This window comes from Hippoglossus stenolepis, chromosome 22, assembly GCF_022539355.2.
Source record: "Hippoglossus stenolepis isolate QCI-W04-F060 chromosome 22, HSTE1.2, whole genome shotgun sequence".
In the NCBI taxonomy this organism is placed as follows: Eukaryota; Metazoa; Chordata; class Actinopteri; order Pleuronectiformes; family Pleuronectidae; genus Hippoglossus; species Hippoglossus stenolepis.
The window spans coordinates 11,013,099-11,036,229 of record NC_061504.1 but is presented as its reverse complement, the minus strand read 5'-3'; the positions used below and the strand labels follow the sequence as shown (position 1 = coordinate 11,036,229).

At 42.5% G+C, this 23,131-nt stretch overlaps 1 protein-coding gene and 8 non-coding genes across 19 annotated transcripts in view; all 9 read left to right on the top strand.

The window, feature by feature from the left end:
• LOC118101418 (ELKS/Rab6-interacting/CAST family member 1) overlaps positions 1–23,131 on the top strand; it is a 130,564-nt gene that overhangs the window by 98,694 nt on the left and 8,739 nt on the right. For 10 of the 11 annotated variants that reach the window (XM_035147169.2, XM_035147167.2, XM_035147173.2 and 7 more), the window contains one exon: positions 14,112–16,374. In XM_035147169.2, the coding sequence (XP_035003060.1) occupies positions 14,112–14,249 (138 nt within the window). In that variant the 3' untranslated portion in view covers positions 14,250–16,374. Of the gene's footprint in view, positions 1–14,111; positions 16,375–23,131 lie in introns of those variants that run through there. The other variant, XM_047338641.1, reaches the window with a different exon arrangement.
• Positions 19,456–19,566, top strand: trnal-caa. Its single transcript has 2 exons — positions 19,456–19,493; positions 19,521–19,566. It is a non-coding gene; the product is annotated as a tRNA-Leu (tRNA).
• Positions 20,287–20,397, top strand: trnal-caa. The gene is made up of 2 exons: positions 20,287–20,324; positions 20,352–20,397. It is a non-coding gene; the product is annotated as a tRNA-Leu (tRNA).
• Positions 20,646–20,756, top strand: trnal-caa. Its single transcript has 2 exons — positions 20,646–20,683; positions 20,711–20,756. It is a non-coding gene; the product is annotated as a tRNA-Leu (tRNA).
• Positions 21,031–21,141, top strand: trnal-caa. Its single transcript has 2 exons — positions 21,031–21,068; positions 21,096–21,141. It is a non-coding gene; the product is annotated as a tRNA-Leu (tRNA).
• trnal-caa lies at positions 21,863–21,973 on the top strand. The gene is made up of 2 exons: positions 21,863–21,900; positions 21,928–21,973. It is a non-coding gene; the product is annotated as a tRNA-Leu (tRNA).
• Positions 22,222–22,332, top strand: trnal-caa. Its single transcript has 2 exons — positions 22,222–22,259; positions 22,287–22,332. It is a non-coding gene; the product is annotated as a tRNA-Leu (tRNA).
• trnal-caa lies at positions 22,604–22,714 on the top strand. Its single transcript has 2 exons — positions 22,604–22,641; positions 22,669–22,714. It is a non-coding gene; the product is annotated as a tRNA-Leu (tRNA).
• trnal-caa lies at positions 23,003–23,113 on the top strand. Its single transcript has 2 exons — positions 23,003–23,040; positions 23,068–23,113. It is a non-coding gene; the product is annotated as a tRNA-Leu (tRNA).

Sequence of the window (23,131 nt, the reverse complement as noted above, 5' to 3'; positions counted from 1 at the left end):
GTGTGTGCGTGTCTCTGTAATTGTGTGGATGTATTTGTAGGAGTGGGGCACACAATGGTCAGCCTGGCAGATTTTTGGCTCTGCTTTTGACATTATTGAAAAGATTTACTCCGGCGGGTCACCTGACGACAAGCGCCTGGCAGCCGAACAAATACTGTCTCAGACATTTTCTTTTGCAGGGAGTAAACTCTGCTCCGAGCTTTTGGCAGCAGGAGGCTGGTTTGTTCGCGTACAGAGCGAGGAGGGGAGAGAAGAGTGTATTTGTCTTACTGTTGATAGAGTTGTCATCTGAAGAGGGGAGAGAAAAGAGAAGTGAAATGAGGATAGTGAAAGAAAAGGTGAGCGTTGGAGAAAGTTGAAAACACGTTGGCTTCGCCGTTGCTCTACTGTCATGGTAACAGGTTGTGTTTTCAGATACTGAATATAAACAGTGTATATTAAATTTAAATTAATTTTTTTCGGCTGTCTTCCACTTCCCATGTCTCTCTCTGTCCTTTCCTCCATATTGAAAACATATCAGGCGATGGTGGCTACATGTGGTATACATTGAAAATCGGTAACTCTAGACACACACACGCGTTCTCGGAGCAATGTGACAGAGTGTGTGGTTAGGGTACAGCGGGGCTAGTTTCCTGCTGAAAGCCCTATTGTATGTCTTAATGCTGCAGAATGTCTCTGTTTAGCATGAGTGCTTCAGATACGGCGCTGCGTGGTTCGGTGTCACTTTAAATAAACTCTGAATACAGAGAATTAAGTTGTCATTTATCATTGTGTACATTAAAGGCACAGATAAATGGTCCTGGTGACTTTCATGGGCAGACGATTACTACGCGTATTTTTCATCATCAGCCGGTTTTTCCCCGAAATGAAATGCCGACTCTATTCTGTGGTTCGGTGGTTTTCCCAAAGAAAAACACACTCTGAATTAGACCTGATTTTGTGAGCAGCTGTGAAAGCTTATCTAACAAGATTGAATGCTTGTCGACGGCCAGCTGAGTGGCCTGCAGTATTTTATTCCTGCTTTTTATATTTATGAAAACATTTTAGAAACACTGAAGACATTTGCACCAAACTGTGCTCGTGGCCACATCCAAGTCAAATTTACAACTGAGGAAAACATGATCTTAAAAAGACTGTGTTCGCTATTCTACCACAAATCACCTGCATTTTGCGTAACTGTTAACCGCATCCATGGCACGCTGCAGTGTTTTTGAACCTCTCACTTGTTTTTCTTGTTTTCTGCACGTTTGTTTCACTGCAGTGTTAAATCCAACTCTTCCATTACTGAAAACATTGCCTCTGCCATTACTGTTGAGGTTGTCCTTGCACGGACTGGACGTGATATATCCACTTACCCAGGTTTGGCAGTGTCTTCCAATATTCTCCATGTTAAGAATCTGCCTTGGTTTTCGCCCCAATTTTTTCGCCAGACATTAAAAGCAAATGGAAACAACTAAAGAGGTGCTTTGAGGTACTTCCATCACTTCTCATAATAACATTACAGATCTCTAACTTGGTGTTTTGCTCGGCTGCTGTGTGGTAGAGGGCGTGCGAGTTGTTACCATCCATGCAGACCTCATAGTTTCAGCTGCAATTGTGTGCATTTGATACAGTTCTCTCTCTCTCTCTCTCTCTCTCTCTCTCTCTCTCTCTCTCTCTCTCACGCAAGAAGCTTCACTCTTTAGTGTGTGTACCTGTCTCTCTGTTGTGCTTGAGAGCAACGTTCATGGGCGTGCACGTGCCATAGATTGAATTAATTCTGTGGGAAATTCTGCTGAAACAGTGAAAGGAAACTCCTGGATTAGTCCATTTCTCCAGAAAAACTGTTCATCACAATACATGAAGAGCAACTACAGCCCTTTGTTTACACTGAGGATTTCGGCTTTTGGGTGAAAACTTTTCATTCCTTGCATTCTTTTCTTCTCTTCATCACTTCTGCGATCACTCTCCGAAGCCTAGTACTTCTTCAGGCCTTTGTTTTTTCTCTCCCCTCAAGAAGACGGGTCATCTTTCACTTTTCCTCCTTCCATTACTCTTCACTCTCACTTGCTCTATGTCAGTGTAGGTGTGAGAGCTGGTGAGACTTAGCTTTTTACTCAGTTCTTTTTTGGGGGGGGGTGAGATTTTTCCTTTAACAGCATCCCAGTTTGAAATGCTCTGCCTCTCCTTCACTCCCTCCCTGCAAATCCACCCATACTCAAGGCAGTGCCACTTGGCGCCATGCGTCTGCTGCAGACCCCGACCATGCCTACACACAATCACAGACGCATACTGCCAGTCTTTCATTCAAGCCCATGTTTCCCGTTTTCCTTCATCATGTGTCACCATCACCCTGGCTGACCCTCTTAAATGCACACACACACACACACACACACACACACACACACACACACACACACACACACACACACACACACACACACACACACACACACACACACACACTCGCGCACAGATTCCCTCCCTTACCACCATGTTCCAGTGTGCCAGCTTGTTTTCTCTGTCTTGTGGTGAGCATGTGTGTGTGTGTGTTTTACAAGGCCTCCTGGCTCTGTTAAAATGCCTGGCACTCTGTAAAGCCATTAGGATCATACTAAAATAGCATGTAAAACACACACATGGACAGACACAAAAACGCACACACACAAACGGAAATGTTCATATCCCTCACCCACATATTAGGTTTTACTTCAGAGCGATCATGAATGACCACCGGAGGCTCGTGTACCTGACAATGTGGTTCTGCAATGTGTCACCAGCATTTGAACAGTGTGTCTGATCTAACGTTGATGTTGTTTCACTGGAGCGAATAAAAAGTAACCAGTAACCAACAAGTTGGTCTCTAGGGTTTATCAGCTGTGCACCTCCCATTACAGATAAGTGGTTACACTGGGAGCAAGAAACCTCAGGGAGGCTCAGCAGTACATTCAGACCTTACAGAGCGAAACTCCTGCTTTTTCTACAGATAAGGTTAAATCCTTATAATGTAGGATTCTGAAGCTAAACACGTTTACTATTTAAAGATTTAATATCTAACAATCCTTCATTAACAAATGACCAGACCTAAAAAAACATCCCAAATTTAATCTTTCTTTTTTTTTATGGATACATTTGCATAATGCACATCTGGTGGACTTCCTACATGTGCCAGGAGTTGACCAATTACAACCGAGTGGGTTCAGCAGGCCAATCAGAGTAGATTGGTCTTTAACGGGAGGGGGAGCCTTAAAAAGACATGAGCTAAAACCAAGTGTTTTCAAGAAAAGAGGAGCTGCAGCAATGGACAGTGAAAGGAAATTAGAGCATGTAAACCTCCTCAAGTACCTACCTAACTTAATTCTCACTATACTTTCAAAACAGCCAGTTCAGAGCACCTCTGAGCGCCTGTGTTGTAAAAAAAAAATACAATTTCTGTAATTCTTGACATATTTTGGGTTGTTTTCCCAGCACCAGATGTAACAGACTGAAACAATGTGATACTCAGTACAAAAACACTGTTTTATCTCAGCATAACAACCACAGCACCTCATTAGTTGGCAGATTTGAAAGGGAATGCATGTTGAAGTGTTTTAATCCATCATGTGAATTAGATTAAGAACTTTTTATTGGATGACACAACAATGGAACATACTGTTATAGTCCTCATTAACTTGTGTTGATGTTTGTACCATTTAATTGTGATGATGTGGGTTTGGATGCAGCCTCTGACACATTTTGAACTCTCAGTTTTTCATGTCTCGTACTCGCCGATGCCCGACCTGACATTGTCTGCGGTATCAGAGGCATTTGTGATGTTGGTGCATCACATGCTCGGAGCATCTCTAATAAAGAGGACAAGTCTCGTTGATTTGTAGCAACGCAAACACAACAACAGCAGAGCTTTACTGCAGCTGAGCTGGTGTTTTTAGTGTCCTGGCTTTAGGGATGGCATTATTAGTCGATTCAGACTGAAACGTCTCATCAGCTTACAGCTTGATTGACATTTGAATGGCTGAGTTCTCTCTTGCACTGGAGATCTGAAGGTTCTTGACTAGTCAGCCTCTGGATGGCAGATCTCAGCTAAATGGCTCCAGCAGCCTGGAGTCCAGCACCGAGCTGTTAGGCCAGTTTTCTGAAAATGGATTTGCAGAAGATGTTATTCTTCTGTGTGTGTTTCCACGTTTCTCTTTAACCTCGGCTGAACTACAAAAGTGACGCTGATTCCAATAGTGAGGTTTCACTGAAACGAGCGGCTTTCGGTGCCACAGTCATAATAATAACCTTTATGGCTCAGTGACGTCTCTAATGAGCACTGAAGAGAACTGGCATCGTAATCTCGCACACACTCACACACAGACAGGAAGTCTCTCTTTCTCTCTCTCTGGCCTGAAGTGTGAAAGTAAAAGAATTGGCTGTGTGTGTGTGTGTGTGTGTGTGTGTGTGTGTGTGTGTATTTATTTGTCTATGTAAATGTGTGTAAAAGTACGAGCGTGTCTGTGTTTATAGTCCATTTTAGTCTAAATGCAAATGGTAATTTTCCGTGTGTTTGGTGCTGTAAAAAAATGTATGAAGTGTTATTGGCTGAGTCGGACTTTCTACCGCCGCTCTCATGAATCCAAGATGAATTGTCGGGCCGCGACTCTATCGGCTAAAAGCAAAGCGGCTCCCGGCGAGCGACCCTGAGTGTGTGTGAGCCAACTCAAACTGCAGAAACCTCAGTGAAAGCTGAGTACACACATTTACAACTCGACATGTCACTGTAATGAAGGGAAATACCGCACGATTACAGACTTCAAATGTCACTGTTGTTCCAGTGTAATCTCCTAATAAAGGGTTTCTCAGAGGGGGGACAGGAGGAATATGTACTTTTTATTTTGGCTCACTTTACAAACATTATTAAAGTTACACATCAGCTTTCCAGGGCCTGGCGGCTCGTGGGTCACCTGAAGTGAGTCAAATTGCGTTATAACAAATTTCCAAAACAGGAAAACAGCGCAGATATTCTGCTGCTGGCTCGATGGCTTCAAACACCATAAAACTCAATGTTTGTTAGTTATCATCTCTTTATTATGAAGAAGATACATTTCAGAAAGCTTAAGATCAGAGGAGAATATAAGGCTGCTATGAGGACAGATTTATAATTTAAATAGTTGTTCTTATACGTGGTCACAATTGGTTGATTCTGCATATTAACATCGTCAAATTTAACAAAATCCTTTTCATAGTGTTAACTACAAAAATAAATAAAACATTATAGAGTTTTATCCATAAAGTTAAGGTTTCAAATGGACACAATCATTGTTTTTCCAGCTCTGCAGCCTGATGACCTGTGGCAAAGCGATGCCCTCTTCACAGACTGGCAGACGGCACAGGAACTCTGCTCGTCTGTGTGCGAGGAGCCATCGTGATCCCCAGGTCACAGATTGGGTGAATTTTGACTGACAGGAGATACAAAAACAGGATGAGGCGGAGCTGGAATGAATCCATCACAGCTGATAATGAGGACTGGAGCTACAGTTATTACAGTAGTACTGATTGAGCAAAGAGAGTAATTATTGTTATTTTGATATTCAGGCGTGCGTGACAGAACATTTCCTAATGATAAAAACCCTGCATGGACTCACAGTGCGTCTGGCTTTGTGCTTATCTGTCTGTCTGTGATGTTATTGTATGTTTTTCTTAGAAAAACCCTTTTGCCTCAGAGAAGAGTTCACATTGAACATGAAAACATAAGCTGTGAAAATACCATGTAACCGGGACCAGAAAGGTAATGCAATTCAAAGATAGACTGGTAAAGTTGTCGTTGACTTTTGTATTTGTAGTAGTTTTCCTGTGATAATCACTCGTCTGGGTTGTTTTTGCCATGTTTTTATGTACCCGGAGGTGTAGACTTGAGATTTGATACTAAGGCTTAACCCATAAAAATGTCAGCTTGACTTGGACCTACTGCTTTGAGACTTAAAAGCAAAAAACATTCACATCTCCGGCTTTGACCTGATACCATCCTCTAACAATAACAATAAAGCAGACAGTGTCAAGCAGCCACGCAGCATAAATATTTTATGACCTCTACAGCGAAAGAACTTGGGTTACATTCACACGTTTGTAGATGTGACACACTTTTTCTACGTTTATAACTGGAATCCACGCTACTCCAGAGTTTTAGTTTGAAAACTCCTCGGCTGTGTTGTAGTCTGGACAGGAAAAAAACAATGACACCGCCATCGGCATTCATCTGATTGGGTCTTACCAGTCATGACTATCAGCGGCAAAATGTTAGTAACATAGTAAACCATAGTGTCAGTAACAGATCCACCTTGTTATCAGTCCATGAACTGAATCCCTGCTCTTACCTTTCACAATTGTTGTTTCTCATTCATAGTATTTTCTGCAACTAAGCATCCAACTGCAGAGTGGACAATCTGCTTCCTTGCACATGACTAGTGTACATGAATGGTCATGTGAAATGCATTTTCAGGTGTGTTAGCATGTAAAATGCTTGTCTGGATGGAGAAACTTACCTATGATCTTATTAGTGTCTATGTAGCCTCGGTGTCGACTCGATCCTTGACAAGTTTTGACTTTTGCCTCAAAAAGTTGATTGTGCGTCTGTGTAAAGGAAATTGCATTAAGGTGAGGAGTGGAGGGAAGAAAGAGGGAGGAGGAGATGTTGGAGTTGGAGTGGAGGGGTTTTGGGGGGTTTCTGTCAAGCAGAGATTCAGACACATCCATTTGTGCTGCACTGTGGTCTGGGGTCTCTCTAGGCTTTCATTAGGCAGCTCTGCTTCCTGCTCCAAGGATGATTGTTTTCTCTCCAAATACGACACAGAGGTCCTCAATGACCATTACACACACACACACACAATGAACACACACTCAGAAACACAGACAAAAGGAGAGACAGTCAGACGCACCCGCACACTAGTACGACCCTCAGAACCCATTTCACAACCACACACACACACGTTTGCCTTTGCTGGTCATTACAGTCTAACTGCCGGTTTTTATGCAGATTTATTGAATCCCGGCTTAATGGCTTTACCAGTCAGCCTCTTTTTTTTTTTCTTTTTTTTTACATGCATTTGTCGTTCACTTCTTTGTCCCTCAGTCTTTCCCACTGTTTCTGGTTATCACTCGCTCCTCCCCCTCTTCTTCATTTCTGTCCCGTCCTCTTTCTTCCTCTCCTACTTTTCTTTTGTTCCTTTAAATCTTTTTCTCGTTGCCAGTTTTTCCTCAATTTGTTTCCCCCTCTCTCTTTCTTTTTTGTCCCTTTTCTCCTTTCCATCGTCTATCCTTCATCTCTTGTGTGTGATGGGAAGACAAGCTGGTGATGGTGACAGGTGAAGGGCAAACACTTAAGTAACCACACGGGGAGAAGCACGGACAAACAAGCCATCCACTCTCACTTCTCTCTCCTCCGTCTGTAGCTCCGTGAACTCTTTGGTCAGTTTCCTTCAGCAAGTTCAAGTTCCTTTCACTGCCACATGGTCATGGTGGAAGAATTTATTTCAGGGCAGACATAAAATCATTCTGACTTTTACAAACACCTCACTAGTTTTAATAGAACCGTTATTTGGAGACTGTGTAAGTCCTAGAAATGCCATTAAACTCTGTTATATAACAAAAGATTTATTAGATGATATCACATACAGCAAAGTGCCAGTTGTGGTAACTGCTGGTAACTTCTCTTCTATGAGGATATCTAACATTGTTATATTTGAGATTGAGGCTAACACTCATCGATGGAAGTTTGCACTTTTTCCAAGCTTTTTAGGGATTTATGGGATAAGCGCACAAATCATATTGATCATATAGAAACTTTGTTCACTGTGAAGTAAATTACCTTTGAACTCTGTAAACGTATCTCACCCTTAGTGTGATAAATTGTGTTGGAACCCTAACCCCTCATCATTGGATCGTTTGTCATTTTCTTTCTGCGTCTTGGCAATTTCTTTCATCAAGATCCAGTCATTGTTCTCTGGTAAATTTTAAAAAATGACAAAAAACGCCCTCACAGCTTGCAATGTTAAAGGAGATAAAACATTCCTGGATCCACCTCAAAATGTAATTGGTTCTTTTTTGGCCCACATCCTAACCTTCCACTAAGTTTTGTGCAAATCCGTTCGCTAGTTTTTGCTTAATCCTGCCGACAACAAAACATGGGTGTAAACAGAACCTTCTTCACTGAGGCAAATATTCTCTTCTTCAAACTGTGAATTAGTTTGAACTAACTTGCATCCACCTTCTCGGTTTGGCCTCCTGAGAGGTTCCACGGTCGATGCTGCAGTGTGTGTTTGTGGTTTATGTCTGCAGCCATTAGTGCTGTTAAAGTCCAGTCTTGTGTAGTTGTTCCTGCAGGGCCAATTTAAGGTTAAAGTCTTTTTTATGTTCTTTATAAGTCCTGGTCTCTTTGAAGCTTTTCCACTATAGTTACCGCACTAAAATTCACAGGCCCACTTCTCCCTGTAGCGTAACCTGCGTTATTAGGTGCTGAAGTGAATGGTGCAGACATGAACTGTCAGATTAAAATTCCAGGACTATAATAAAACGCTGAGTGGGGAATTGTCCACGTACCCCTCCATTACAACATCTTCCAGTGCTCATGAGCAAGGCACGGACTGATAGAGAGCTCCCAGATATGAGTGTGTTTAATCCTCCGCCCACCTCCTATAACTGCCATCAGGGGCTGAGTCTGTTAATATGAGAATTTTCCCGTAGTCAATTTGGCTGATTAAATAAACCAGTTAGAATAAATCTGACAAGTGATCTTGAATTTCTCACAAAACACACTGCTCTTGTATTTTGTCCTCGGCCGGAGAGTGCACTCTATTTAGTCCTCCAGGAGCCGTTTCAGGTACAAGTCCTGGAGCCCTATTCCCACTGCAGCTCGTTAGCCTGCGTCATTAGCTGAGCTGCACTGGACTATGACTGAGCACACACACACACACACACACACACACACACACACACACACACACACACACACACGGTTCAGGCACTTTTGGGCTTATAAAGCAGTCTCCATACAGTGTAAGCCTGTTAGAACCTAATAGTTTAAATAGAGACCAGCAAAGAGACAGGGATTATAATAGTCTAAAAAGGCCTATTATACTTTATCCCTTTGCTCTTACTCATAATGGTGTCTCTACAGCACCGCTCCAGGCTGCGGGTGCAGTCTTTTTAAAACCTCGTGTGCTTGTATCTCTACCTCTTTAACATGAACTGCTTTCAGACATGCACTGAAACTTTTTCTGGAACTTTTCCCGCCAGCCCCTTGGGAAAATGTCCATGTGAACCGATGTGAGAATACAGCGTGACAAGGTCAAAAGATTCACAAGCATGAAAAACATGAAAGTGGAGAGCTTTTGGTGATAAGGCCGACACTTTGTTCATGTGCTGTGAACTAAAACGCGTGATTTCTGCAGCGTGATTTATACGTCATGTCCTGCCTCCTACATGCTCTACCCAGGCAGCACCCCTCACCTGAACGCTATGAAGATTTTCCTGTTGTTGTGAACACGTCTGACCCGGACAACCTCCTGCTGCGTTCTTTATACATAAATACAAACTCGGCTTAATGCTGATGCTGAGAAATATTTGCTCTCCAGACTTGTACTGTGTCTTGAACTCCACCTTCTCTTTCCCTCGTGTTTACGTCGTATTTGTTTGAGCAATTTTTCAGTCAACCTTATCGGCTCCGTTTCTGTTTTCATTCCAATGCATATTTGCCTACTTGTATAACCTCATCCTATTATATGCCCTGTTTAAACATTTCATAATGGTGGAAAATGGGCCTTGTGATGGGGATGAAGGAAAAAACGATTTTGCTTCTATTCCTCAGAGTCCAGGTAAAATGGATAAATTCTCACATGGTTCCAGTAATTATCCCCAAAAACTAAAATGTTCTTAGTTCGTCCATTACCTAATTTTTCACTAAACTTCATGAATCATGTCATTGAGGTAAAAATGGCTCCTTTCCATTCATATAATTCATGTTCACCATTAAAGCCCACTGGTACATTTACTCTCCAAAGTGATGTAGTTGTTTTTGGCCCTTGAAATGCCTTGTTTCATTAATAGCAGGCCAGGTTTTAATATGTGATATCAGTAATCAATATTGGTTTCTTGTTTCCGAGTAGGACAGAAACGAAAATATTAAACAAGCTATTGGACTAACTCCATTATTTGTTCAGCACTTGCTTCATGTTTTTCTGCACGTGGGCCTCACAGCGAACAACCCTGATCTAGGGGGACGTACGTCTGGTCCTCGGGATTCACAGAACACGATTCCCCTCAAAACCGGTCTGAGCCAGATGAAGTTAACTGTTAAAAAATGCGCCGGCATGAAGTGGACGGAGACATTTTTCTGATAAAAACTCACCTCTGGCCTCAGAATCATCTGTAAATGAGAAGCTGCGTGTTGTGATATGTGCATCTGCAGCAGGCAATTGACCTGTTGGTGGACGGGCTAATGCCCTTCACTTAGATAGTATATATATTTGTTCTCCCTCGTTCTCTGCTTCTCCTCGTTTCTCTGTTAATCTCTGTCTTTCTCTCTCGCTCTGCTGAGTTATGATTTCTTTAGAAAACATTAGCATTCCTCCGCAAAGAGGTTCAAGCCCTGTAATGTGTGTCAAGGGGTCATCGCACACACACACACACACACACACACACACACACACACACACACACACACACACACACACACACACACACACACACACACACACACACACACACACACACACACACACACACACACACACACACACACACAAATCTTACCCTCATTCTCAAGCTGATAGCCAGCGTGTGCATGTACTGTACATGTTTGTGCAGGGCTTTTGTGTGGTGTGTGTGTGTGTGTGTGTGTGTGTGTTCCTCCAGGCCCCGATAAGGTAGATAATGATCCATCATGATAATGGAGCTTTAATGGCTGCAGTAAAAATCATCTTCAACAACCCCTCTCTTTTTCTCTGTCGCTCTCTCTTTCTCTCTCTCTCTCTCTCTCTCTCTCTCTCACACACACACACACACGTCTTGCTGCTTACCTCTATCTATCTATCTCCCCGCTACCCACAATCCTCTCTATCACTCACTAAATTAGAACTTGAGCTTGCAACATACACTTAAGCCTAACGCTGTGCACTCACACACACCTGTCATGTCAAACACCTAAACCACTGTATCACACACACGCACACACACACACACACACACACACACACACACACACACACACACACACACACACACACACACACACACACACACACACACACACACACACTTGAAGGAGTCATGAATCTGGCAACACTCGCTCTCTGCCCTCTTCCATTATTTCATCTACATTTCTCTGTGGCCACACACTGTGATCACATGGGACGTGATCCATGGGAGCCTGTAACCACATCTAGACCTATACCTCATAACTGGGACTGTACAGTGCAACCTTGTTTATATTTAATCTCTTCAGGCCATAAATGTGCATCAGCTTGAATGTAGCAAGAGATGAAGTTTATTGCGCAGCATCGAGGGGATGTTTTTCTTTGCGGAGGAATCAATTATGATTTCTTTTTCTACGGAAAAACTGGGTCTTGTTTTCCCAGTTTTGCTTTTGATTCGTATCAGTTATGACAACATGTTCCTTTCATGGTTAATTGGAGGGATTCGAGGATGTAATATGTTCTCCGTCTATCTGAGAAAACTTTGCCAGGGTTGAGTTCGGGATCCAGGCGTTGACTGCACTATGAGTCGTTTAGATCAGTGGTTCTCAGCGTGGGGGTCGTGGCCTGTTCTCTGTAACCTTTGCTTTTTCAAAATGAGCCAGATTTAAAAAGTCATATGTTATTTTATAGGAAAATCAGCTTTTAATGTACTGGAGCGTTTTCCCGGGACTTGAGAGGCCCCACATTGAACCACACCAGCCCACCCCCTTAAGAAACACATAATACCAAACCACATACTGTCAATCTTCAAGCAATTTTTTCATTAGCAAAATTATACACATTGTGCAAGTGCAAAGCCCCAACACCATTCCAGACACACCAGACACACACATTTAGATGTTCTACTCTTCAATTAAACCTCTAAAGATTCAGACCTCATTAGGGGGTTTCTAACCATGGTGTCGTTCCATTCTTCGGGGGGGCCTCTCCAGACAATCGCCTTCTTTGCCAACTAGAAGATACTGGTTCGTTTTCAGGGGTTACAAACGTTAAAGTCCTGTTTCAGGCGCATGGCAGCATCATCGCTGTGTTCGACCCGTTTGATCTTGATTTTTTTCGAGTGTCTTTCTGTGGGTCGGGTCAAGGCCGTGTCAGAGGCAGAGAGCAGACGACAGCGGACACACACACTAAACCATTTATCTCCTCGGCCGTGTTACCGTCTTATCTTTACTGCCGTGTTTTTCTGCGGGATTGCATCTAAAATGTGCTGCCATTGAGATGAATTACCTGCAAACACACATAAACTGACATCTAGGAAACGTGTTGATAAGCATCACACGCACATACACACAGTGGATGTTGGTCTGAAGCTGTCTGGCCAGTGTAGATGGGAGGAACATTGGAAATGATAAAGATCAAGGTGTAGAGAGATGACGCTGATAAAAGCTGGACTACGCTCAGAACTCATCACTCTGCTCTTAATCTCTGCTTTGTCACGTCCACATGGAAAATGATGGTGATTCCTCAAAGCCCTGATAATATCATTTTGTTGTCATTTTCATCTCGAGAAGACAAATGCAAAAAAAATGCTTCATAACTCTCCAAAAATGGTTTATTCAAGTTTGGTAGCACACAACACAGTGAATATTCTTACTCATATCACGTGTCACACACACACACACACACAGAGGGAAGGGTGGAGTGGTCGAGCCTCATTGCTTTCCCTTCTTTCTCTGCTTCACCTCCTCGTTCATTCACTCGATTTCTCAATCTTTCTCTTTTCCATTTATTCCCTTGTTTTCTCCATCATCTGTATTTTCTCGTTGGTCCTCTCGGCCAACATCTCCACTGCTCTCCTCTTCCTCTTCCTCTTTACCTGTCCATCGTTCAAAAATAGTTATTAGTTATCAGGGAATATGAAATATTCAAGGGGAACTCAAGTGATTTACTACTTGCGTAAAATTGAGGGACAGAATAAAATAAGAAAATAAATAAGAATGATAAACTTCTATATTTCATTAACACCAGGTGTAGTTCTAGCGCAGGCTTTCTATTACAAATGTGTTTCAACATTTTCAATATGACGTATAGAAGATTATAATAAACATTGTTCAAATAAACATTTACATATTGTTCAATTAAAACAACATGATAAACAATATTTTTGTGTCATTTCATTGATTATTAGCATTAGTTGCTGCAGTGTTACGCTTGAATAAAACCACTGTGATGTAAAATACCAGTTTGAGAGGTTCAAACTTAACCAGTATCACAAATGTGGGCTTGTGTTAACACGACTGTTTGAGCCGCGCTCGTATTGATACAGATGTATTGGTCATTAAGTCAGTTTGAGTTTGACATCTCAGCCCAGCAGCAGCCAAAGAAAACAACATTAGCGCTCACTCGCTGAAATGTTCCACTCTATATGGTCAGAAAGAACTACATTGTGGTGTCTTCAGATTATAGTAGTGTGTGTGTGTGTGTGCGCATGTGTGTGTGTGTGTGTGTCTCACCTTAAACATGCTTCTCCATCATCCATGTAGCTGTAAGGAGTTTGTTTTTGTGTTTGACTTATGTTGGATTAAAATCTTTTATCTTTCTCTCATCTTCTTCATAATGTTTGCTTCTCTTACTCAACTTTAAAGAATTGCTCCAGGCTTTTCTAATTAATACCAAAGTTACTAGACATTTTTTTTAATTAACCTTTATCCACTTTATTTACTTATCCACCATCTTTATTTATTGATTGAAACAACTCTCATATCTCAGTTAAATATGAAGCAGGAGCCAAGAGTTAGCTTAGCTTAGCACAAGGCTAGCAACTGGGAGGAAACAACGGAATCCACTACAGAATATAATGTACAGTGACGTGTGAAATCTAAATCTAAATGACTGTATCACAAGATGTTGATTTACAACATGTCTAAAATCTCCTTCGTCTTTTTGTCTCCATCTTTCTCTCAGTTGGAGGCGGAGTTAGAGCTGTGCGAGAGGGAGGGGGCGGAGCTCCAAGAGTACGCCAATCAGGTCCTGCAGCAGATTGCCGACCGATGCCCCGACATCTTGGAACAAGTCGTCAACGCCCTGGAGGACAGCTGCTGACACACACACACACACACGCACACACACGCACACACACTCACACACAGTCAGCCAGCTCCAATAATATCCCCTGATATTAGATTCTCAGTGTTGGACATGAAGATGAAAACTTTCTCTTCACTCATCTCGTTTTCACAGATGAAAAAGTGGATCGACAAAAAAAAAAAAGAAATCCAGATATAACTGAAAAATATTCGTCCACTGCGTCTTCAGTCCACATTGTATATTTTTTAACACGAGGGGGGGGGCCAGCTAAGGGAAAATATTGTTCACCTTTCCACCCTTCAGTGCTTTGTTGGCATGCTAATTAATTGGAAAATAGTTTTTGAGACGTTAAAAGTTGTACTTTGGCAGAAGGAGCCTTCACCGCACTTGCGTTCGTGGACACGTCACAGCGGCCATCTTGTGTCCTTCCAGGTGATCAGCAGTTGTGACTTGTGAGCGTGATGTGTATTTTATTGAGGAGGAAGGAAAAAAAAAAATCTAACTGTATTTGAGAGTGAGTTGAGTTTGCCAGGTTGTTTCTGATGCCAGACTTACACACTGTTGTCACACTGTCATTTATTCAGATACGAGAGTGTGTCTATTTCAGCTGCCTTTGTTTCTTTACATCATTTGCTGCTATCGTTTTCACCTTTAGTTCCTTTTCTTGTATTTTTTTTTTCCTTCCATCAGGTATCTGATGAAAGGTCCCGGCTCGCAGTGTCTTTCTTCCCCCGGCCGTTGTGTAAATTGTAAAGAGAGAAGTTTTAATTAACAGCTACGCAGATTTCATCAGGGGAACACAACACTTTCATCTATTGTCTCACACAGCAAACGAAAAGCATCAAACCACAATAAGTCTCGCAATAGTCCCTTTATGAAAACACACCCGTGTGGATGGTTTGTGTTTCTCTTTGACCTAAGAAAGCAACACATTCTGTTGGGTTGTGCGTCCGCGCTGAGCTCAGATGATCCCTCACTTTCCCTCCTGTGACAATCCCTTAACACGAGGAGACGTCTGAACTCACTCATTTCCCCTCATTGAAACACCGTCGGGTTTTCTTTCTCGGGAGGAAGGGAACATGAAATAATTGTTATATATTTTTTTGCTTTTGGTAATATATGAATATATAAAACACTAATCTTGTTTAATTGAAAATATTGTCATCTCTTGGTTGGTATGTTACATAATGTGTCAAGATATTTTCCCTTTCTTTGTGTGTGTGATTCGGAAGAGAGCACAGATTTGTTGCTGTACGTTGCACCTACTCGCGGCTCCGTGTCCACCAGGAACGTCTTCATCACGCTCACTCTCTTGTTCTTGTTGTGTACAGTGGAAATGACACTCGAATGCATGTTTCCCACAGCGCTGACAGCCCGAGCATGGATTTACACACTTGCAGCACAGAGCACAGGAGGATCTAATCGTTTCAAATTCATTGAGAAGCTCCTCTGACTGGGGGTGTTTTAGTTTAAGCTGTTTCCCAATTCAGGGGCCGCATTCCTCGGAGGAGGAAGACACCTCAAAAAGACATATGGAAGACAATCGGTCTATGACTAACTAAATGGTGACAAAGCTAACAAGCTAGCTATGCGGGTGGCTCCTATATGGACTCCGGAGGTCAGGCTGAGTCCTCTGAATGAGGTGGCCCCTAAATTTGGACACAGCTATAGACTCATATTGTGCTGAGTACTGAACACATGACTGGCGTTGGCCACATGCAACTTGAGCTCTCTAAAAAAAACTAGAAACATCCGGTGGACACAGAACCCATAGACAGGGATTTACACGACATCCTCAAATCTGATTTGACACCAAACTCTGATTAAAAACTTTTCTCCGCACCTCAGCAGTGTCTTAACAAGTCAAAAGCAACATCAGGAGTTTAATTTCAAAAGTGTTTTGGGAGGAAGAATCTGGAGTCTGATCTGGTGTAACATTTGACACGCGAAGGTTGTTTTATTTTGAAATGAAACTCAGTCAGATATGAGCGTGTAGTTGTAAATCCAGTGTTTAGTTTTGCGTGTTTTATACTGATGATGTTTTGTCTTTGGGGGTGGTGATGACTGGAACTCACCGTGACTCTGTCGTGGATCGAAAATGAAAGAATGGAAATAAAATATGAATTTATCTTTAACTTTTCTTTTTGTGGAAGTGTTGTTTTTGTCTCTTTTTCCTTCTTCAATGAAATGTTCAGTTTGTCCAAAGGGTGAATTGTCTCTCTCATATTTTTTTCATTTGAGGGATTTACAGAGGCCAGAAGAGGTGAAGGTATTAATACCTCACAAGAAGGGAATTAAGAAAGGATAAAGAAAAATGTAAACATAACTTTGTGTAACAGAAATGTTATTTTCATTCCTCAAATTTTCTGGGAAGCTGTTCAGTTTGTGTTCACTCACAGACGCCTGCACACACTGGTGAGTGTGCGTGAACTCAGTGGACCGATCCTGCATCTTTCCACTTGTCCTCACTCCTTCCTTCCTTTTCATTTTACCTCCTTCGCTCTCTCTATCTTCTTCCTTCACATGAAAACTCGACTCAGCCTCTTATCTTGTCACCGGTGGTTCATTTTCCAGTCCGCCCACAATAACGACATTATTCCAGACCCCCAGTGTCCTTTTAGAAAAGGCCTCACCCTGATGCTGGTTGGAAGCCGGTGTCTAATCTTCAACCTGCTCTTTGAGTTTCGACGGTCAAAAGAACTGGTTCCACTGTGGCACCAAGAATTCGCTGGTCAAGAGGAAAGAATCACTGGGGCAGGGACCAAAATACTGTGACCACCATTTAAATAAATAAAAAAAGAGCAATACTTTTGCACATGGAAAAGCAAACTGGTTCTTAAAAGGTTGACAAGCTGAACCAACTCCGAAACAGCCCTTGCACCAGGTTCACCCGGGTCGAAAAGCGGTAACACACACACACACACTCCAGAAACGTACTTTCAATTTGCATCGTTTCCGACAATAAAGAGCTGCTTAATGTTACGCCCCAGCCATTTCCTGTGCTTGTGTGTGTTCTTGTTTTCTAGATTCTTCTCTAACGTACTTGACCGTTTCTTAGAAAGTACGTCAGAGTATCTTAGAAAGTCATGTTTCTGCAGTGGACGCTTCATACTTGAAACCAGATGAATGAATTTAACTGGTTTCAGATGCACCACCGAAGACTAGAGGAAACTTTTTAGGACGGAAAAGGAGTTGAGTGTTTGTGTGTGAAGGTAAAGGCAGCAGGTTAATTACATAGAAACTGTAGAAAGAAACACACACAGACACTTTGCATGTGGCGGCAGCTCAGTGTTACGAGTCGGACTCATTCAACTAGAAAATCTGGTTTAACAGACCCACTCAGCTCGACTGACCTCAAACCTTGACCTTCACCACATCTTTGACCTCGTCCTCTGTGAAGAATTTCCACGCGGGGATGAAAACATCATCAGGTCGCCGGGGTCGTTCTGTTTTTCACACAATAACGCACATCAAACACTCTGCTGACAGTCTGTAAACGCTGGCGTTTACCGTCACATGTGGCAACGCTTTGCACGTGTGCGAGCACCTGGGAGCGAGTGGAGAATCGGTTCTGCTTTCTCCATCGACTGTCCTTATAAAAGCCAGCGGAGGGAGACAGAAGGGATGGATGGAGGAGGAGGAGGAAGAGGAACGCATGTATGACTCCCTGATTTATGTGATGGCAAAAGTGAGAGAGTGATGGAGTGAGAGATGGAGGAGACAGGACCCACTGAGCAGCAGCCATCATTTCTGTCAGAATCCGTCTTCCATCTTTCCCTCTTTCTCCTTCTTTCATGTGTCAGCCTTCTCTCTCTGTGTGTGTGTGTGTGTGTGTGTGTGTGTGGGTCCACCTGTTTGCTTGTGGTTTGTCACCTAATCAACTCTTCAACCTGCTCCTTTTTTATTTATTTTTCTTTTGGGTCTGAAACTCTGAACTGTTCTCTGAACTGAAGTCTCTGTGTTTTATATTCCATATGGTTGTGTTCATGTTTTGTACACTAACAGTCTTGACATTGCAATTATTGGGAAATGTCTATATCTATATTTTACTGTACTATACTATACGTAGCTATACTTTACTATCTGCTATGCTATACTGTAAAATTCATTATAAATGAGCTGTCAGGTTGTACCCGTCTCTCGTCCAATGTCAGCTGGGATTGACTATAGCCCCCAACAGTCCTTACAGGACAAACAGGATGGAAATCATTATAAGATAGTATGAGACAGGGACTATACTACTATAACTATACTACTACTACTACTACTAATACATTTTATTTATAGAGCAATTTTAAAAATGCTCAAAGACACTTAACATAGGTTAAACAACAGAGAAAGTAAATAAAAGCAAATATGAAATTCACATTATAATATAACAAAATGATTTTTATGTTTCTCCCTGTTTGGACTTGTCTCCCACACTTAGACTCACCTCTCTTTGCACAACATGTCGATAAGATCCCACTGATACTGCTTCACAAGTCAAAAAGCACAGATGTCCTTGAGATAACATGTACTTATGAACACGTGTGTGTCCTGAGTGTGTCCTGAGTGTGTCCTGTGTGTGTGTTTGTGTGTGTGGGTGTGTACAGACAGCATATGTCTTCTCTCCATGACTGTGAAGAAGCCACGAGCAGAAGAAGTAGAAAAGTGAGCGGCTGCAGAGGAAGCGGGGAGGGCTCGGGTTTGGCTTTGGGACGATGTGGTTTCAATCATCACACATCACGTCACACGCGAGCGAAAAAGAAGAAGACGGAGAGGGTGATGGAGAGAAAGAGAAAACAGAGAGAGAGGAGGAGAGGGAGGGCAGGGAGCAAAACCAACTGCAGCTCCACTCAGGACACACACTCATGGTCTATTACAGGTTTTCAGGGTAAATGATTCATGGTGTCAGTTGTGGTTGGACGGCATCAGCTTGTGTCTGGATGCTTTACTCTCTGAATACAGATTTGTCTTTATTTCCTCTAATAAATGGTGTGTAGAGTCAATGAATGACTGGATGAAGGGCGGGGGGGGGACGGTAGGAAAAAGTTCTGAGAGGAAATAAAAACGAGGTGAGAGGAGCAGAGCCTCTAAAATAAGCTGTTAGCCACCGACTGTCCAAACATGCACCTACACTGTTTTCCTCTCCTCCTCCTCCTCCTCCTCCTCCTCCGCTGTCTAGAGAAAGTCTCTCTCTTGCTTCCAAACAAACTCTGGTGAATCTTAGTGGTCAGTTGTCAGGATGGCCGAGCGGTCCAAGGCACCAGACTCAAGGACTCACTCCTTCCTGGTCAAAGGGACTTCTGGTCTCTGAATGGAGGCGTGGGTTCAAATCCCACTTCTGACATCTGTTTTACAGACTGGAGACAGGATTGAGTAGAATCCTAAAAACACATGGTCCAAACAACCAAGTCAGGCTAACTCTGTGATTATCAGACTGTGTCAGTAACAACAGAACGACAACATCTTCTTGTGTGGGCGACATTTTCACGAGTTTATCATCTTCCAATGCAAATGTATTTAATGTCGCAAAAAGGAAATACCGTTCATCTTTGTATTACAAAGACTCAAGGACTGACTCCTTCCTGTTCACTGGGACTTCTGGTCTCCAAATGGAGGCGTGGGTTCAAATCCCCCTCCTGACAGATTTTTTACTTCCAGGTGTCGCATGAAACAAATCAAATATTACAAGTGTATAGATTCTAGACTCTACAGTAGATGGTTAAGACTGTGAGTAACAGAAAATGCTTAATATTTTCTTGTGTTAGTGGAAACATGCAGTAGTTTCATCTTGTGAAACTTAGAATCTCAATTTTCTCGAGCATCTGATCTTCACTGCAGATTTACTCGATGTGATAAAAGTGGAAATCTTGTTTATCTAAATATTAAGCACAATTATGCTTTTCTGAAGTCCAGATAATCTTGAATTGCCACATTCATAATTCCTAAATCCATGAATTATTCTCTGAGAAATCAATGAAAATGTTGAAAAATGTCCTGTCTCCATACGGAGGCGTGGGTTCAAATCCCACTCGTGAGTCAACTTAGGAAAGAACACCATTTCACTGTCAGGATGGCCGAGCGGTCCAAGGCGCCAGACTCAAGGACTGACTCCTTCCTGGTCAAAGGGATTTCTGGTCTCCAAATGGAGGCGTGGGTTCAAATCCCACTTCTGACACATCTTTTGCTCCCACTGTTGTCTGGTACTGAGAAACACAACTTTCTTTCCTCCTGTGTCTGTGTGAAGTAACTGTGTCTCCCCTCCCTCTTTAAAACACTGTTCTCCAAAAATCTTCTTTTGACAAAACTATCCATCAGTCACTCAAGGAACATTATTAAGATTGACATGTCTTTCTCAAGGGAGTCACAAACACTCATTAAGCCAATTAGACCAAATTAAGCCAATTGGTTTGATTGTAATTCAAAGTCAGGATGGCCGAGCGGTCCAAGGCGCCAGACTCAAGGACCAACTCCTTCCTGGTCAAAGGGACTTCTGGTCTCCAAATGGAGGCGTGGGTTCAAATCCCACTCCTGACATATGTTTTGCTCCCATTGTTGTCTGGTACTGAGAAACACACCTTTCTTTCCTCCTGTGTCTGTGTGAAGTAACTCCCCCCCCTCTCCAAGGACACTTTCCACATCAGAGCAGAGGAGTCAGTCACTGAGTCATTTGCACATGTGGACTCTGTCAGTTATTAGTTACTTAACAGACTGTGTCAATTTTAGAGGCAACGTGAAGTAGCTAAGTTGTTAAATCAAGCAAAATACTGCATTTAGAAGATAATACAAGGTGTCATGTGATGGAATGCACGTCAGGATGGCCGAGCGGTCTAAGGCGCCAGACTCAAGGACTGACTCCTTCCTGGTCAAAGGGACTTCTGGTCTCCAAATGGAGGCGTGGGTTCAAATCCCACTTCTGACATGTGTTTTACAGACTGGAGACAGGATTGAGTCGAATCCTAAAAACACATGGTCCAAACAACCAAGTCAGGCTAACTCTGTGATTATCAGACTGTGTCAGTAACAACAGAACGACAACATCTTCTTGTGTGGGCGACATTTTCACGAGTTTATCATCTTCCAATGCAAATGTATTTAATGTCGCAAAAATGAAATACCGTTCATCTTTGTATTAAAAAGACTCAAGGACTGACTCCTTCCTGTTCACTGGGACTTCTGGTCTCCAAATGGAGGTGTGGGTTCAAATCCCGCTCCTGACAGATTTTTTTACTTCCAGGTGTCGCATGAAACAAATCAAATATTACAAGTGTCTAGATTCTAGACTCTATAGTAGATGGTTAAGACTGTGAGTAACAGAAAATGCTTAATATTTTCTTGTGTTAGTGGAAACATGCAGTAGTTTCATCTTGTGAAACTTAGAATCTCAATTTTCTCGAGCATCTGATCTTCACTGCAGATTTACTCGATGTGATAAAAGTGGAAATCTTGTTTATCTAAATATTAAGCACAATTATGCTTTTCTGAAGTCCAGATAATCTTGAATTGCCACATTCATAATTCCTAAATCCATGAATTATTCTCTGAGAAATCAATGAAAATGTTGAAAAATGTCCTGTCTCCATACGGAGGCGTGGGTTCAAATCCCACTCGTGAGTCAACTTAGGAAAGAACACCATTTCACTGTCAGGATGGCCGAGCGGTCCAAGGCGCCAGACTCAAGGACTGACTCCTTCCTGGTCAAAGGGATTTCTGGTCTCCAAATGGAGGCGTGGGTTCAAATCCCACTTCTGACACATCTTTTGCTCCCACTGTTGTCTGGTACTGAGAAACACAACTTTCTTTCCTCCTGTGTCTGTGTGAAGTAACTGTGTCTCCCCTCCCTCTTTAAAACACTGTTCTCCAAAAATCTTCTTTTGACAAAACTATCCATCAGTCACTCAAGGAACATTATTAAGATTGACATGTCTTTCTCAAGGGAGTCACAAACACTCATTAAGCCAATTAGACCAAATTAAGCCAATTGGTTTGATTGTAATTCAAAGTCAGGATGGCCGAGCGGTCCAAGGCGCCAGACTCAAGGACCGACTCCTTCCTGGTCAAAGGGACTTCTGGTCTCCAAATGGAGGCGTGGGTTCAAATCCCACTCCTGACATATGTTTTGCTCCCATTGTTGTCTGGTACTGAGAAACACACCTTTCTTTCCTCCTGTGTCTGTGTGAAGTAACCCCCCCCCTCCAAGGACACTTTCCACATCAGAGCAGAGGAGTCAGTCACTGAGTCATTTGCACATGTGGACTCTGTCAGTTATTAGTTACTTAACAGACTGTGTCAATTTTAGAGGCAACGTGAAGTAGCTAAGTTGTTAAATCAAGCAAAATACTGCATTTAGAAGATAATACAAGGTGTCATGTGATGGAATGCACGTCAGGATGGCCGAGCGGTCTAAGGCGCCAGACTCAAGGACTGACTCCTTCCTGGTCAAAGGGACTTCTGGTCTCCAAATGGAGGCGTGGGTTCAAATCCCACTTCTGACATGTGTTTTACCTCCAGGTTTAGTTGAGAAGTGAATCCCTGAAAACACATGGTCCAAACAACTAACTCAGTCTAATTCAATGATTGTCAGACTGTGTCAGTGACAACAGAACCCGACAAGTTCTCGTGTGAGATTTAGGGACAACGTGAAGAACTCTATAAATCAGGGTTTGTACCTTGATTTTCTCGAGAAGATGATCTTCCATGCAAATTTATGAATGTGGCAAATACATCAGGTATGAAATGTTGCCTTCTTGTTGAAAATAACCTAAGAAAGAATGGTATTCACTGTCAGGATGGCCGAGCGGTCTAAGGCGCCAGACTCAAGGACTGTCTCCTTCCTGGTCAAAGGGATTTCTGGTCTCCACATGGAGGCGTGGGTTCAAATCCCACTTCTGACATTGTTTTTACAGACCGGA